The sequence below is a fragment of the Coptis chinensis genome, chromosome 8, assembly GCF_015680905.1.
Source record: "Coptis chinensis isolate HL-2020 chromosome 8, ASM1568090v1, whole genome shotgun sequence".
Lineage (NCBI taxonomy): Eukaryota > Viridiplantae > Streptophyta > Magnoliopsida > Ranunculales > Ranunculaceae > Coptis > Coptis chinensis.
Window position 1 is genome coordinate 46,936,338 of NC_141463.1, and position 18,759 is coordinate 46,955,096.

Sequence of the window (18,759 nt, forward strand, 5' to 3'; positions counted from 1 at the left end):
CAATTATTTTTCTTGCTTTATTTCAATTGGTTACAAATTTCACCAAAAAGAAATATTAAATTATTGTTCTAGTTGGTAAGTCATTTTAAATAGAGTAGAAATTAAATTAGTCTCTGTGGATACGACTCTACTTAGCGCTATACTATTCATTGAATATTATGTAGGAAATTAATTTGTTGATTTTAAGTGTGATTTACAACGATATTGCCATTGACCAATCATTTGCACTCGATCAAATGGCGTCGGTGCCTGGGACTAATTCTCAATTTTTGTCCATTTAAAATTAAATTTCGAACTAGTTAATTTAGTCATTTAAGTTCTGCAATAAAAAAATATAGAAAAAAAATAGTTAATTGTGAAAGTCCTTTTTACGTGCTGGTATTTGTTTTTTTCTGTCGAGCAGACGGACTTCTAAAATTCCGATTAAGCTAAAATTTTGACAGGAGCATCTTTGAACAAGTTGTGATTTTCTAGAATATTTTTGGAATCTTTGGAGTATTTTAGCTGCCGAACCAGTAAGATCTTTCCACTCTTGTCATTTGCATTTTTTAGATTTTCTTTGGTTTCTTTTAGCATAAAATATATTTTTATTTTTAGGACCCTTAGGAAGAAATAATTGCTAGCAGATTCACTCAATTCTTTCCATACTAAACGGTGTCTAGAAAACTTTAAGGATTGAGGTTTTTTAATTAAGAAACGTGTACGCACAGACAACCTCCCTCTATTCTTAAGTGGCCTAGCTGTTGGTTTGGTAAGATTTTAGTGGGTAAACTAGTAGTTTGATCTGAAAAAGAATAGAAGTAGTGTATGGTCAAAACTCGGTCTAAGAAAACAAAATTGATACAATTTGACCCCGAGATTGAACGTACTTTTCATAAAAGAATTAGGAATCCAACCGAGTTAGAAACACCCATAACTTTTGTTGGTAGTATCTCAATTTTTGTCAAGATGGCTAAAAATAATCTTAATAATCATAATGTTCCTCCAGGCAATAATGGGCCAGTTAATAATCAAGTTAGATCCATTAAGGATTTCATTTACCCTACTAGAACAAGCCGACAATCTTGTATTGTGCCACCACAAACCAATGCGAATCATTTTGAACTAAAGCACAGTCTGCTTGGGCTACTTCCCAAATTTAGGGGAATAGAAGAGAAAGATTCACACCTTTATATAAGAGAATTTGAAGATATTTGTGGAACTATTAAGCTCCAACAATTGAGTGAAGAAGCAGTGAAATTAAAATTATTTCCATTTTCTCTTAAAGAAAAAGCAAAGAGTTGGTTTCATAGTCTTCCGTCTAATTCTATCACAACTTGGGGAAAGTTAAGCATTGTGTTTTTGAAAACTTTTTTCCTTACCATAAGTCAACTGCATTTCGAAAAATTATATCTTCTTTTTACCAAAATGAGGGAGAGTCTTTCTAGAAATGCATGGAAAGGTTTAAAGACACACTCCTGTAGTGTCCCAATTGTAGGGATTTTTTGAGCTTTCCCTGATCTTCCTCTGGGCCGTGTGATCTTGGAACCTTTAAATGAATGGAGAAAGGATGAGATGATTGTGAGTTCAAGGTTGAACCATCTGACAGCTGCCTACGTATCTCCTTGTTTATTATGTAGAATCGAACCCTATCTTGCATAGTTCCTAAGAGCGAAATCCCTCTGGTTTATATAGGAAGAGCTTTAAGAGTCCTAGGGTTAGGGCTATCTTCACCACTTGTAAGTTCCCTTCCATCTTTAGGCTCTATCTTCCTATTATGAATTCCTTCTTTATGGAAGTCTGAATCTAGACTATATCTGTATGAGGGGAAGTTTCCTTGCTGATAATAATGTCCCATCGTGTTATGGGAAGATTATATCTACAAGGTAACTCCTAAGATATGTCTTCACGATTCCTTCCTTATTATCAAAGATCACCATCTTCAGTTTCTTTCTGTTCAGGAACTGTCTACATTAGTTCCTAACGACTGGGGTAACTGTTATGTTGGAAGGTGATCAGTCATGTGTCTGGCACATGTCCACTAAACACTCGTGCTGAGCACGAGATCACTTATTCACAGAACTTATCCGATGGTCCTCGTCTTATTCTAGACATCTATAGTCTTAGGTTATTTTCCATACACGTGTCATCTGTTCAGTGATGTGAAATCCCCCCTACAGATGCCCCCGCTCAAGCCACCTAGCACATGGGCGCTTGAGACGATGCTGCTTTTGGCACGAGAATCCTATTTCCAAAACTGTTGTTGGGAACTGCTGACGTACCCAACTAATTATGGTTTTAAAAAGACGGCTCGAACAGACACATCGCTTCTCAAAAAAGGTAATGATAGCAGTTCAATCTCAGAAGGACGCACCGCTTAGGTTCATCCAAACCATCCATCTTATTTGTATATAAGAGATATGGTGATAGAACTTGCATTATCTCTTCTGCTACTTTTTTCTGTATACTGAACCCTTTAATCTCCCATTAGGGTTTAACCAAAGCTTGAAACTTTTCATCTTTCTTAACCATGAATCCTAACTAGTCGCTTGTAAACTTCAGAGATCTTTTCTCCCTAGAACTGATCTGCACAAAATTTCACATCCTTAAAGATGTTGGCCTGGAGTGGGGGAGGTTATCTAATGAGTTGGCCTACAAGGAGGTGGCGCTCTTCACCATTGGTCAACTTAGGGCCGGACTCACTCTTCCCCTCCACCCATTGCTATGAGAGTGTCTGATTCACTTTAATCTCGCTCTTGATCAGGCAGCACCCCTATTTTATAGAACTATTATGTACTATGCCCTTCTCGCCAAGAGACATGGATTTGCTCTCAACCGCTAGGTGTTCGTTTACTTTTATGAGGTCCGACGCATTTGAGACCAATCGTACTATTACCTCATGACCAGAGACAAGAATTCTTCGATCGTCTTTTTTTAGGGGAAGCAAAGTGATGAAGGCTGGGCTGATCACCACCTTTGTGTATTGGGTAATGCTTGGGACATTCACCCCACTGATGACGACGGTGAGCCCACAGGAATTCATGTGCCCAGAAAACACACCCATGCTCCAACCAGTAAGTCTTCCTACTTAGGTACTTTATAACTTGATATAGGAGTCTTTCGCCTGAATATCTTTTACTATTATTCCTTAGGTGACTCTTTCCCCTAGAATCAACTAACTGCAACTGATGCTGCTACGGTAGATATTATCAAGAAGGTCCCCAAGGAACAGAGGATGCCTTGGGTGATAGTTCCTAATCCCACCCATCTTTTTGAATATCTCAACATGTCTTCTGAAGAACTGCTGCAACTTATTTCTAGCTATTCCCCCTTTGGGATAAATATTGTGAATTATGGACGCACAACCCTTTCTCCTCCTATTGACCAGGATGACGAACTTCTTCCTCTTCCAGTTAAGGATGAATCCTCTTTAATTACTAGAAAAGGAGGAAACCTCAAGGAGAAGAGTTCAGAGGCCGTCTCGGTGATCTTTGTCGATTGATTCGAGGGACCTCTTGTCGATGATGATTGTGTGATCACTGGCGGAAGGGGCCCTGAACTGCTGATGGCCAGCAATTTTAAAAGGGGAGTTCGTGTGTCCAACCGTTCTAAATTGAAGAGATCTGATACCGCTTCTGATGTTGCCCCCTCTGGTAAGAAAACGAAGATTCACCTTTTATCTGTTAGTGAAGACCCACCTTTTAAAGTTCCTGCTAGTATTCCCGCACCAGTTAAGTCTTGTAAGAATGTAGCTGTACGTCCACCAGTTCCAGTTCCTTCTATAAGTTCTGAACAAACTGGTGATAATGTCCTTCTGATTGTTGACCCTCCCCTCCCTGATAATCGCAAGGGGAAGGGTATTGCTGAAACTACTGCTGTGACTATCTCGCCCCCTCCTCGATTTGGTGATAGGAGGAGGAAGAGTGATGACATCCCTTACTCGCCTCGATCTCTAGATTCCCCTAAAAAGGAGATGATAGTAGAGATAAGGCGTTAGGGATGAACTGATGAACAACCTATTACCAACAAACATTCTATTAAAAATGTTGATATTGCGCTTGGAGTTTTGGAAGCTTCGACTTTTTCGTTGACAAAGGCTGAAGCCAACATAAAATTTGGGACCTTGGACCTGTCCTATTGTCGATCTGTTGTTCACCTTGCCAAGGTAAGACTTTCTTCTCTGTTTAATGTTCGGTTTCTCTCATTGTGGTATTTACATATCATATATTCTTCTCTAGTTAGTGAATAACTTCTTGGCTATGAAAGACCCCATCTTTGCGGCCTCCACTAATTCATCCACTGATGCCGGTGAGCGAATCTGGGCGAAAAAGGCCACTGAGAAGAGAACTGTGGAGCTGCAGATCCTGGTTGACTAGCTCTTGGCAAAAGAGAAGAAATCTGATATTGGCTTTAGGAGCATGAGAGACATTATCTCCAACCTTCGGAGCTCTTTGGAGAAAGTCCAAAAAGGAGCTGCTGATGCTACCGTTTGGAAAGTAAAGTTCTTGGAACTGCGCGCCCACTTCACTACTCTACAAGCACAACATGATCAAGTCTAAGGGGAACTTAATCGTAGGAATACTGAGATGAGGACACTTGGGCAAACCATTGCCATGCAAATGAGGTCATGTCAAGCTATGAGAGGGTTCTACAAGAAAAACGTTTTCGCTCTGATAAGAAAATTGGTGGCCTCTTGGCAGAGACCTTTGAGTTCTATTCTCAAGTGGTGAAGGAGGTGAAGAAGAGGTCAGCTTAAAATGCCGTTTCCTTTGCTCTAAGAGTACTTGATGTTTCTCAAGAGTCGTTCGAAGCTGCCAGACAAGTTAAGTTTGATGAGGCTATTGAGGCTACTGGATATGTCTCTCAGTTGGATGCTCAGGGGCTAGTGACCAACCCTTTCATCTTGTTTCCTGATCTAGACACCAGCATCTCAGCTATCCAAGAAGAACTTATGACTGATGCTTCCTCATCCTCTGAAGAAGACACCGATGATGACATGCCTCCCATTCAACTTCCTTTTTCACTAGTTCCAGTTTCAGGTTAGTGTTATGTTCAGCCTTTAACCGTTCCAGTTAATCCAACCACACAGTCTATTCTTGAGAGTGAACCATGAGTTCCTAATGTTGGTACAACAGCAAGTACTGATGGTGAACCAAAGTTTGACTCTACCCCTGCTTTATAAGCTTTTCAGTTGATGATTTACGAAAACAATTATTCTATGGGTCTGTAATATCGAGCTATGTAGCTCACACACAATTTACTTTACTGAGCTCTATAGCTCTTCGATTTTATGCATGCTATTTACTTACTGAGCTCTGTAGCTCTTCTATTTTATGTATGCCTTAGAAGTATTCTATGTTACATTACATATATTACTGTGCATACTCTACCCCTGTTGCCCCCAAAGTTCATTTGGAATAACAATAGGTGACCCTAGCAGGATAAACAGATTAAGATGAGGCATAGCCAGAATCTTATCAGGATGTCATGGGAGCCATTTCAACTTAACTGTAACTGAAAGTTCAATTGCATAGACGCATATGCCTTTGCGAAAGTAACTTGGTGCCATGAGCACAACACTGTGTTTAATAATGATAGGTCCAATTTATTTTTCAAAAATAAAAAGGGTATCGCCTGAACAGTAGTGGAACCTCAGCACCATCATGCCGATGCAATTCTAGGCCAATGATGGTGTGTTAAGATCTAGATCCCACCCAGATCTTCCTAGAAACCCCTGCTTTTGATGTTTTGAGAGCACCCAGAACTGGCATATAGCTCAGACTCGCAATAACACTATCTCTTGTTCCAAGTCAAACCGGCATACAGTTTACTGAACAGTTAGCGTGGTTATATTCCTTAAAGGCTTAACCCATCAAGGATATTTGCAGTTTAAAAGAACTGACATACAGTTCCAGCTGCATGTAGCTGAGAAAGTAACTGTCAGTTTGACTTTCCCTTACTCAATATCAAAATTTCCAAAGTAAATTGGTATACAATATTCTTGAACAGATAGTGAGCAAATAATTCCCTAAAGGCTTAGTCTATTGAGGATAATAAAGAACGTGCAAGGAATATATTCGATTGCAAAGTGAAGAACTTTATTGATGGGAAAATATGCATAACAAAGCATGAAATAACAATTTACTGAGAGTACTTGCGAAGGTGATGTCCGTTCCATGGTTTGACAAGAACGTCACCTTCAACAATGCATAAGTAGTAAAAACCAGTTTGACCAACCTTGTTGATGATTATGGTCCTTCCCAATTAGGTCCAAGTTTGTCATTGGGCTCTGAGATCTCACGGAGAACTAGATCGCCAGTTTTGAAAGATCGGATCCGGACTCTCTTGTCGTATGATCTATTCAAAGTGTGTTGGTTAGCAGATAAGCAAAGTGTGGCACCTTCTCGTTTTTCGTCTAGGAGATCCATTTCTCTACATAACAGCTCCTCATTGTCCAGAGTGTGCACCACATCTGACTTCTGAGTGGGAGCTACCAATTCTGGAGGTATGACAACTTCAGTTCCGTAGGTCAGTGAAAATGGAGACTCACTAGTTAACCGCCTGGGTGCAGTTCGATACACCCATAGGACCTTATGCAGTTCTTTGACCCATAAACCTTTTGCGTCATCTAATTTACGCTTCATGTTATCCAAGATGACCCTGTTAGAGGCTTCAGCCTGGCTATTACCTTGTGGATACCTTGGAGTAGAGAACAGATGGGTGATATGAGACTCCTTACACAGTTCAGCAACCAGTCCTCCAGCGAACTATTGCCCATTATCTGAAATGATAACTTTGGGTATGCCAAACCTACAGACAATGTTGTTCCAAATGAACTTTCTGACGTCCTGTTCTCGAATGAAGACAAGAGAAACTGCTTCTATCCACTTGGTGAAGTAATCCGTTGCGACCAATAAGAATCTGATATTACCAGGAGCGGGTGGTAGGGGTCATACAATGTCAGTTCCCCATTGGGCGAATGGCCATGGGGTACGGCCAAGGTTTTTCATTCTTTGGAGCATGGATAAGTGGAGCGTATCGTTGACACTTTTTGCACTTGCAGGCAAAAACTTGCGCATCCTTTTGCATATAAGGCCAAAAGTATCCTTGCCTTAGGATCTTGAGAGCTAGAGTTCTACCCCCAGTATGGCTGCCACAAATTCCTTCATGAACTTCTCGCATAACCTGTTCAGCAAGATCTAGGGAGAGACATCTGAGATGAGGTCCCAGAATGGACTTCTTGTACAGATCGTCCCCTACGAGGGTGAATATTTGTATCTTTGTAAGCAGACGCCTTGCAATATTCTTATCTTCAGGGAGTGTCCCTTCTTTGAGGTAGGACTTATATGGATCCATCCAAGTTGGAGTAATGGTGGGAACAACACAAATTGTTGTAACCAGGACCTAAATGCTAGGTTTCTCCTAGAACTCGATCGGGATTGAACGAGACTCGCCGTTGCCCAACATTAAGGCAACATATGCCAAAGCATCTGCGTATCTATTGGCTGACCGAGGTAGCCGATAGAACCCCATGTTCTCAAACTTGCTTTGAAGGCCCCTTACCAGTTCTAGGTATTTTGCCATTCGTTCATCCCTCGGCCTCATTATCCACCATCGACTTGAAAAACAACCACCGTGAGTCACTAAAACCGTGAGGTGCATCGGGCCAGATCGAGAGCCATTGTTAGGCCAGCAAAAGTAGCTTCATATTCTGCCTCGTTGTTGGAAGCATTCCAACCTAACCGGATGGATTTCTCCAATCGCATATTGTCAGGAAAGACTAACACAGCTTCAATTCTTGCTCCTTTGTCATTCGAAGATCCATCCACAAACAACCGCCACCCGGAGCTGGGCTCCTGGGATCCATTCGATTTTCTAGAGATTCAGGCTAGATGCAATCATCTGAACTGGGGTGAGTCGTACCCGGTGTAGGTTATTGGGAAATCTCCCAAGAATTCTGCTAGTGCCTGACCTTTCTCTGAGATTCGGGGACGTAAATAATATCATATTGATAGTTGCACAAAAACCATTTTGCTAGCCTCCCGACTGTTCGGGTCTTTCTAGAACCGACCGCAATTGCTACTCTGTGATTACTCGATAATGTGGGACTGGAAGTATGGTCGCAACTTCTCTGCTGCAAAAATAATTGCTAGAGAGACTCTTTCGAGTTTTGGGTACCTTGTTTCTGCTGGAAGAAGCGTGCGGCTCAAAAAATAGATAGGCTTTTCAACCTTCTTTTCATCCACGCGTATTAGTACAGGACTGATTCCGTAGTTTGATGAACATAGATAAAGACCCAAGACTTCTCCCTCAACTGGCTTGGAGAGGATTGGTGGTGCCCCCAGGTATGTTTTGAGTTGATCAAATACTTTCTGGCATTCTTCCGTCCATGCAAATGAGGTATTCTTTCGTAATAACTGAAATATGGGTTTGCACTTATATGAAGTCTTGGAAATGAACCTTTTTGAGTCGCTAACCCCTATAACTTTTGAACCTCTTTCATATTTTTTTAGGTGAGGGCTTATCTAGGAGTGCCCGTATTTGATATAGGTTTGCATCGATTCCTCTTTTTGTAACTAGATACCCTAAATTCTTTTCTGATGAGACAGCGAAAGCACACTTTGCAAGGTTGAGCTTCGTGCAATATTCCCTGAGAATGTCGAATGCACGCTTCAGGTAAGTGAGATGATATCCTCGTCTTAGGCTTTTGATCAAAAGATCATCTACATACACCTCCACAATATCACCTATCAACTCTTTGAACATCTTGTTTACCAATCGCTGGTATGTAGCCCCCGTATTTTTCAGTCCAAATGGCATGACCTGATAGCGAAGATCTGCCATCCTCGGTTAATGGAACCGCATGCTTGTGGTCCTCTTCATGCAAGGGGATGCGGTTTGTAACCAGGGCGACCCATTTGTGGAAGACAACAATTCATGTCTAGCCGTTGTATCTACCATTTTATCAATTTGTGGCAGATGGTAGCTGTCCTTCGGACATGCACGATTCAGATTCGTAAAGTCGATACAGATTCTCCATGACCCATTTTTCTTTCTTACTGGGACAATATTAGAAATCCAAGTGGGAAAATTGATTTCTCTGACAAATTTAGCTGCCTTTAGCTTTTCAACTTCGGCTTTTATAACTTTGGATATGTTAGGACCTATTTTCCTTGGTTTCTACTTGACTACCACTGCATCATTGCGGACATTGAGTTGGTAGCATGCCACATGGGGATCAATTCCTAGCATCTCTTCAAACGACCAAACAAACACATCCTTGTGCTCTCGGAGGAACTGTATCAGAGTCATGCGCTCTTCAGAACTCAACATGGTGCCGATGAAAGTGGTTTTTGGAAAGCTACCTCCCCCAATATCCACTTCCTCCAATGGCTCCAGTGAGGGGGGATCCTCCCTCTCTCTTGGGACCAGGTCCGGGGGAGGGGGATCCAACTGTAATTGCTATTTGGTGGGTAGCCCCACCTCCATTGGTTTAAAAGGGAGTGGGGACTACTTTGTTGCCAAAGTATATCATGTCTTGGCAGCCACCTGATCTCCTCTGATTGTCTCAATTTTCCCATGATGTGGGAATTTTAGACATTGGTGATAGGTGCTGGGAACAGCTCTGAGTCTGTGTAGCCAGGTCCTGCCTAAGATCATGTGATATGGTGTGTTAGCTTTTACCATAACAAAATTTATGATAAGGGTTACCAGACCAGTGGCTATAGGTAACTAGATCTCCCCAACTGTGAGAGCTTTGTCCCCACTGAATCCATATAGGTTGGAGCTGGTGGCAACCATCTCTGCATCTGGGATCTGCAGCTTCTTGAATGCATCATAGTAGAGTACATCTGCTGAACTGCCTGGGTCCACCAAATATGCGATGCAAATCATAATCTCCAAAAGGGAGTGTGAGAACAAACGCATCCTCATGTGGGCTTTGGATGTTAAGGCAGTCAACTTCAGTGAAAAGAATGAGCGGATCTTTCTGTGGTATCGCGTTCACCTGAGCTCATGTAGTCAGCTCGTTGTTCATGATCCTCATCTGCTTAGCGATGCGCATTTGATATCGCGCACCCTTGTCAGTGACCTATCCACTTCGTTTACTTGCTTTACCTGAAATCATATTTATCTGGAGTCAGCCATTGAGCAGTCTAGTACCTTGGGGATCTTGAACTGACGTGCTGGTCTCCTCAGGCTATACTACATTTGCCTATTTGTTTGCCACAAATTGCTTCAAATACCCCCTTTCAATCAGATCCTGTAGTTCATTTGCCTGCAGGCTCTGGTGCTGTGACCCTTACTCTTATAGAACTTGCAATAAGTTCTTTGGTGTCTGGTACCCAGGGAACTTGGCTTAAGCAGAGCTGGCCATTTGAGGTAACTCTGATTTTTTATTGAGTCCAGAACCTCATCTGGCATTTTGTTCAAAGGGGCAAAGTTTATGTCCATTGAGGGAAGAGCTTCTTCAGTTCCTTCCACACGTGGCTTCTTCTGTTGCTTTCCATCTGCACTACTAGCTACATTTTGGTATTGCCTTCTAGGCATTCATCCCTTTGATGGGGATTCGGCCCTTTGGCGACCGCGATTATGGTCTCTCTTTGATCTTCGAGGGGAAGAGTTTCCATTCCTTTCTTGAGGAACTCCCAAAACTGTTCGACTAGCTTTCTTTGCCTCTTGACATCTGTTCAGGACATCTTCTTCCCACCCCGCATGAGTTTCAACCCTGTCAAGGAGTTCCTCTAAATCACAGGGTGGTTTCCTGGAGAGAGATCCGAATAAGGCATTGTTTTCATCCAACCCTTGTTTAAAAGCTATTATAGTAGTCTGTTCAACACAAGACTCTATTTGGATGGAAATTTCCATGAACCGTTGCATGTAGGATCTCAGTGCCTCTCCATCCTTTTTCTTGATGTTGAACAATGCATCAATTGTTTAGGTTGATGCTTGTTGTATGAGTACCTATCTATGAAGGTCCTAAATAGTTCTTCTGAGGACCTGATTTGATGCTCAGGTAATCTATGGTACCACTGGAGCATAGATCTAGACAAGGAGGCTTTGAATTCTTGACACATGACATGGTTATATCTCTCGTACTGTCCTATAGTGGCACGATACTTGAATACGTGATCCACCGGATCTGACTTGACACTAAAGACACTGAACTTCGGTTGTCTATAACCACGGGGATATGGTTTCCTCATCACCCGTGACGCGAAAGGAGATCTGCCTGCCCCCATTATAGCGGATTGAACAAGGGAGTCTTGCATTTTTCTCCCCTTGCCCGTCATCTAATGCATCTAAGGGATCAGGTCATTCTTCTCAGTTTCCCATGCAGTTTCTTTGGTAGAATGCTTCTTGGTCTGAGCTCTTTTTCTATGTCGAGGGTCGACATCACGATCCTGGTCTGTTGATCTTGGTTCGGATGTTGTATCCGAGTCCTCATTTGAGTTGTTGTATTCCGACTCAGATGTCTCGCGTTGAGTTGGATCCCCGCCTTGGTTCTTTTTGCGACCACCACGGAAGGTCGTTATCATCGAGATCGATGAGTGGCTCCTTCCCTGTGTCAAATTGGTATAAATGCCTCAGCAGCTGTACTTCTCGTTCAAGATTGCTCCTATGCTGTTCCAGAGCCTATACTGCCTGGCTTGCCTGAACAGAATCTGGATTGGTGAGGACAGCATTCTCACCATCTTGACACTCTTCTTGAGTGTTATTCCTAGGACCTGCACCGGGAATTGCTGGTGCATCGGTGTTGGTCATGGGTCTCTGGAGGGGGTTGTTTGCGTCAGGGTGACCAGCGTTGCCCCCTCCTTCAGGTGTATCATGCTCTTCTTCTCTCACAGTGACGTTGCATGTGGTAGCGCCACCCTTTGTTTTCTTTGCTCCTGCCATCACAACAGTAAGATTTTTTAGGCTAAATCAATCGTCTGAAATGAATATTTACCTATTTTTGTCCCCACAGACGGCGCCACTAGATGTAGGGGATTTTTCAAGCTTTCCCTGATCTTCCTTTGTGCCATGTGATCTTGGAACCTTTAAATGAATGGAGAAAGGATGAGATGATTGTGAGTTCAGGGTTAAACCGTCTGATGGCTGCCTACGTATCTCCTTGTTTATTATGGAGAATCAAACCCTATCTTGTGTAGTTCCTAAGAGCGAAATCCCTCTCTAGTTTATATAGGAAGAGCTTTGAAAGTCCTAGGGTTAGGGATGTCTTCACCGCTTTGTAAGTTCCCTTCTATCTTTGGACTCTATCTTCCTATTAGGAATTCCCTCTTTATGGAAGTCCGAATCTAGACCATATATGTATAAGGGGAAGTTTCGCTTTGCGATCATAATGTCCCATCGTGTTATGGGAAGATTATATCTACAAGGTAACTCCTAAGATATGTCTTCCGCGATTCATTTCTTATCATCAAAGATCACCATCTTGGTTTCATACGTTCGGGAATCTACATCAGTTCCTAACGATTTGGGGTAACTATTATGTTGGAAGGCGATCAGTCATGTGCCTGGCACATGTCCACTAAACACTCGTGCTGAGCACGAGATCACTTATTCACATAACTGATCCGATGGTCCTCGTCTCATTCTGGACATCTATAGTCTTAGGTTATTTCCCATACACGTGTCATCTGTTCAGTGACGGGAAATCCCCCCTACACTAACCATGGTCTTGAAAAAGGTAGGCTAGTGCAGATTTTTTATGAAGGTCTAGATTTAATATTAAGGCATTGTTTGATTCCATGAGTACTGGGGACTTTTGTTATAAAAATGAAGACGATGCTTGCTCATTTTTAGAGGAAGTCGCTGAAAAGGTTCAACAGTGGGAAACTGTTCGTGAGCCTAAGAAAGTTGCTAATAACACTGGTAAGAATGGTTTGTTTTATGTTGATAAGGATCTTGATATAAGTGCTACAATGGCTGCCCATATTAGAAGAGTTGATGCTCTTGAGGAGACAAAATCTCTTGTTCCGATTAATAATATTGAGACCCATGGTTGTGTTTTATGTGACAGCCTTGACCATGTAATTGATAATTGCCCTGGCATTACTGAACAAGTTAATGCCTTTAACACTTACCAAAAATTAGAAAATAATCCATTTTCCAACACATACAATCCAGGGTGGAGGAATCACCCGAATCTTTCGTGGTCCAAGGGTATACATCAAGGAGGTCCAAGCGTTAACCCCAACCCAATACAACAATATATGACTCAACCTCCAAAACCATCACTAGTAGATGATGCTCTTACAAAATTGATACAAAATACTTCAAAGTTTCAAGAGACCACCCAACAATTTATGCTAAAAATGGAACAGACTTTGCAAGCCGCACAAAGTGCTACACGAGTTAATTTCCAGGCCATTCAAAAGCTTGAAATTAATGTTGGTCAGTTAGCTAAATATATTAGTGAGAGAGAAAAAGGAATGTTTCCAAGTAAGCCGGAACCCAACCCAGCTTTCACTAATGATAAGACCCCAAAATTGTAGTTTTAACCCCTTAATAATATTATATTTAGACTAATTATGTATATAATAAATAAGAGTTAGTACTGTTTACGTGTTTTTGTGTATTTCAGGTATTGGAGTCAAATATATGAAGAAATATGTCACTTTTGCAAGAGAAAGGAGCAAAGGTTGGTTTCTAAGAAGTTCTATGTTTAAAGCCCAAGTTTTAAGGAGAAAAAACATTTTTAAAGCCCGGTCAAAGCTGAAAAGTTAAAGTCAACGCGGGCAGAAATAGAGTAGAAAAGTCAATAGAACTTCCGCAGGCCGTATCTTTGGACCTAGACCTCAGAATTGGGCCTATTATATGTCAAAACAACCGGCTCGGAAAGAGCTTTCTAATGGTCTAAGATTTAACCCAATTAAAGTAGTAAAAGTTGATGAAAAGGGTGTTGCAGTAAATTTGCACAGAAAAATCCTTTTTAGACTTAAGTAATTAGGTTTTGGGCTTGATTTAGTGGCCCAAAACATAGCTCCAAAGCCCATGCACGAAATTGTAAACCTAATCCTCCTCTATATAAAGAGGGTTAAGGTTAAACAAAACTTGTCTACTCCCTTATTTAGTTTAGTTTTAAATTAAGGTTCTCTCTCTCTCCCTTTTTAGTTTTAGTTTAGTTTTAGTTAATTAGTTTAGTTTGTAGCCTCCATTAGAACCTTTTAATAAAAGCTTTAGTTTATTCAATTTAAGTATCTTTAATAAAGTAGTTCTTCATGATGTCTTTTTCTATTTATTATTATGTTTATGATAGTCTCATAATTCATAGCTAAACCTCCATTAGAGGGGTTTGATTGAAGCTTTGATGAAGACTTGATGTGTTAGTATAGAATAAGTTGTAGTAAAATATTCAACTTTAGAAGGTAGTTAATTCACCATGAGAATGGGTTTCAATTGCCTCAAATGCTAATTATTAGTTGGTAAAGATTTCCATGAATAATTAAGGACTAAAAAGACCCAACCTTTATGTGAAAACATAAAGATTAGAATTACAACAAATCTATGCTAGCATATTAAGAATTAATCAAAGTGGATTTCAAATCTCTCTAATTTCTTCTCTATTCTTCTCCATATTTTATTCAAGTCATATTCAATTGCTTTAATTAAATTAGTATAAGTTAAATTCATATATTTAATCTCATAGTATAAATTCACATCTATAAATATTGCTCTCACCATTGTTTCCTTGTGTTTGATTAATTGGATTCTATTTATGTCTTGGTAGTTTAGGAGTGGAACGATTTCATACTCTATATATTGCATGAATTTACATGTGAGAATAGAAAATAAATAATTGATACCATAAGAATAGGTTAGAGAAATTTAGTTGAGTTTTTACGGGTTATCAACTAACAATGTTGATCGACAACACATTAACTCCATAACCACACTTAGATCAGGAAGAGTCGTAGACAATAACGTTCACATGCCAAACAAGAGTCACCAGACCTCAAACTTGCCCAAGCCAAGATCTAAGTTGCCTAATGTCAACAAGGAAACTGGGAGTGCCTCTAACAATATAACTGAAAAGGTAGCCCATTATATTCCTTGTGCCCCATTTCCATAAAGACTTCTCCCTCTTAAGCAAGGAACTCAAGCTAACGAGATTCTCAAGGTATTTAAACAAGTGAGGGTTAATATTCCTCTTCTTGATGCAATTAAACAAGTTCCCTATTATGCTAAATTTTTTAAGGATTTGTGTACTGTTAAACGTGGCATGAACAAACAAAAGACAGCCTTCCTTGCTGCTCAAGTGAGTTCTATCATAACTGATAAGTGCTCAAAAGTAATGATTTATAACCCCAATTATGTATATGTTAGTCTCCATTTTATATTTAAATATTCTAATATGATGCAATTTGAGTTTTTGCAGGTCAAAGAACCTAAATATGAAATATGGAGGGAAAAGAAGTCAAACAAGTCAAAAAGGAGTCACTGGGAATTACAGCTAAAGGCTTAGGGCAAAAATATCATATTTGTCTCCATAAGTGCCAAGCCTAATGGGAGTCTAAAAGAGGATAATAATTGAGTTAAAAGAGTCTTCAATCTGATCTCAAAGCCTTAATTTCGACTTCATAGGAAGATGAGATCAACATGGAGAAGAAGTCAGAGTTTCACAAGAATTAGGAAATTGAAAGTTGTCAGAAGCTGCAGCTTGGAAAATAGCCTCGCAGAGAGCAAAGTGGACCATGTCCAACTTTGGTCCAACTGAATTTAAATTTTCCAAGATTGCTTCTAGAAAGATTCTGAGAGAGTTTGACACCAAATAAACATAGGATTCGGATCTCATCCGCATTGAGCATGTAACCCAATATATAAGGCACAAAACCTCGGTTTACATCATCTAGGAAATTTAGTGTTTTGCATCTTAGATCTAGAATTAAGAGAGAAGAAAGTTCAGATCTTTTCACCATTAATAGTTATAAAGATTATTCCTTTTCATATTGTGTTCATAGCATAGTATGAGGGGCTAATCTCCCTTCTCTTGGGAGGGGAGATGAAGCCTTTTCGTATGTTTTAGTTTAGTTCTTCTTCTATCATGTTTTAGTTTAAATCCCTCATTGAGTTTCTTATTATTTGTCTATTGATCTAACGCTCCTGTGGAGGTTAGGAGATCTTAGGGTAATTCATGATTGTGTAAAGTCAAATACCACAAACCCTAGATTTTTTTTCTTCTAGTTTTTAGTGTTCTAGTGTGATGATTGGATTCTTTATGGCACCTCAATTAGTTGTATGGTTAATGCCACATATGGATTTTCCATGGCACCTAGAGTTGTATATTGAATGCCACTTAAAGCACAATTTGGTTAGATAGAAGATATCATTGGAGATTGAAAAAGTATTTAATGGAAAGATAGAAAGCACGTTGAAAGCTACATATAATCATCATGGTTATGAGCATAAGGTTTGTAGGTATGGTGAGTTTCTATTGGTGATTTATATTAACCATGATAGGTAGATCTATTAGACTAATTCTATGATTTTGGTGGATTCATCTCTCCCAAGATATTCTCTCTCTTGACTTATATTCATATATTTAATTTAGTTTAGTCTATGCATAGTTTAAATCTCAAATCAAATCAATTATATATTCATCATTACTTAGCCACATCTTTTACTTGCATCCATTAGAGTAACTTAGATTAGGAATTTCTATCATCATCACTTAATTATTTAGAGTATGATTGATACTTTGCTAGCCACTATACTAATCAATATTTAATAAGCTAAGTAAGATTTGCAAAAGATACGTAACACAAACAACGACATATAAATAATTACGTGTTGCGTGCTTGTTCAATAGCGTCGCTGCCCGCTCAAAATTGATTAGGTGATAGAATACTTAATTTAGGAATTCATATAGTATAAATTGCATATTTAGAATAATTAGATTAATTTAGCATAATTCAATTAGATTTGCATAGTAGACAGTATTTTCATAAAGTTTAGTGTTTGTTTAATAGAAAAGAACAATACAGAAAACGTATTTATAAATTTCAAAAAATTCTAAAATTTTACAGAGTTGATCTATACAGTATCGGTAATTTATTGAAATATTATTGAATTTTTAGTACTTGTCTTACCTGGGTAACTAATATCGTCTTTGCAGTACCCTATTTTCAGTTTTCAGGACGCAAGCATTTGTAAAAACAGTCGAGCAGAGTTATTTGCACAATATCAAAAATTCTAAATTTTTTACAGGAGGAACCTCGACACGTTAGGAGATTCCAGTAAATATTTGAGTAATTTTTTACCTGTTTTGACCACTTAACTAGTTGCTTGTTTTCAGTGTGTTTCTGCAGCTTTTCAGGACCAAGGTCTCTGGAAGAACAGTCGGGAAGAAGGATCTATAAAATTCTAAATAATCCAAACTTTTTACATGATCATCCCTGACACGTCAGGAGACTCCAGTAAAAATTTCGTGATTTTTAGTGCTCTTTTATGTATTTATTTAATCGATTGTTTACAGTGTGTGCAGAAAACTTCTTCACTGGACTCTGCAGGATTTAACAATACAGAAGAGGAACTTAGCAAGCTCTGATTGTTCTGAAATTTTACAAGCTACTTCCTGGACGTATCAGGTAGCTGCTATAAAAATTCAAAATTTTTGGACTTGGTTTGCTTACTGTAACAGTAAGTGCTTGTCTTCCACGCGTGAATCCCCTCATTAAGCGGTTTCATAATTAGCATTAATAGTTAGCATCATATAGTTTGATAATATAATTTAGTTAATTAAGTGCATATTAGATTATTTTACATAGCTTTATTATCTAGTGCATGAAAACTTGGTTTTAAGTGATTCACCTCAAACGTTTAATCGGAAGAGCTAATTCTTGTAACAATCTTCCACTCGGTTTTGGAGGAGACCACACCATCAAACTCGGGATCCGATTCGATTAAAAAACACACACCACTAGTAGACTTATAGGATACAACGAGAGAGTACCATTAGCATGTGGCTGATCAAAGAACTCTTAGCACCTTGTTTCAACCTATCGTGGTTCACCGCACTGCATAGTGATGCCCGACAATAACAATAACTATGAGATTAAGCCCACTATTCTTAATATATTGCCAAGATATTATGGCAAAACAAATGAAAAACCGTATAATCATCTAAGTAAGTTCTTGAGCATATTAAGTACTTTTAAAGCACCTCATCTTTCCCCTGAAGAGACTAGATTAAGGTTGTTCCCATTGACTTTTGAGGATGCCGCACTACATTGGTATAGATCCCTACCCTCTAATTCTATAACTACTTAGGAGCAACTATCACAAAAGTTTATGAAACAATATTACCCTTTACGTAAAACTGAAGCCATACAATTGGCTATTTCAACCTTCAAAGGAAAACCTAATGAAGAGTTTCATACAACATGGGATAGATTTAATGATTTACTTATCCGCTGTCCACATCATGGTTTTGACATACTTAACATCGTACATTACTTTATAAAAGGTCTTTCACCTATGAACCGTCGAGTTAATTGAATCAATGAATGGAGGAAGATTTACTAGTCTTACTCGATGAAGCATACACTTTTGCAAAACTTTTCTCGAGAGTTCTAAGGATTGGGCCAATAGTAGTGACCATGAGGACATGGCACGGGTAGATGGGGATGAGTTTTAGTAAACCCGGTATGTATGAGGTTAAAAACGAACTCAATGAGAAACTTGAAGGTGCCATTGCTAGTTTAACCACGAGAATCGAAAACTTAAACAAGAAATTTGATTCATTTACTTCAAACCCTTCAATGAATAGTCAACCTCAAC

At 39.5% G+C, this 18,759-nt stretch overlaps 1 protein-coding gene and 1 non-coding gene across 2 annotated transcripts; both read right to left on the minus strand.

The window, feature by feature from the left end:
* Positions 1–6,227: 6,227 nt before the first annotated feature.
* Positions 6,228–6,623, minus strand: LOC147481693 (uncharacterized). Its single transcript, XM_086579012.1, has one exon. The coding sequence runs from the start codon at positions 6,621–6,623 to the stop codon at positions 6,228–6,230; it is 396 nt and encodes a 131-aa protein (XP_086435138.1).
* An 11,679-nt stretch (positions 6,624–18,302) lies between these two features.
* On the minus strand, positions 18,303–18,410 carry LOC147481694 (small nucleolar RNA R71). The gene has a single exon (XR_015207083.1). It is a non-coding gene; the product is annotated as a small nucleolar RNA R71 (small nucleolar RNA).
* Between the last annotated feature and the right edge of the window lie 349 nt (positions 18,411–18,759).

Coding starts and splice junctions, on each gene's coding strand:
- LOC147481693 (XM_086579012.1), bottom strand. CDS start 6,623: ATGAAGCGTAAATTAGATGACGCAAAAGGTTTATGGGTCAAAGAACTG.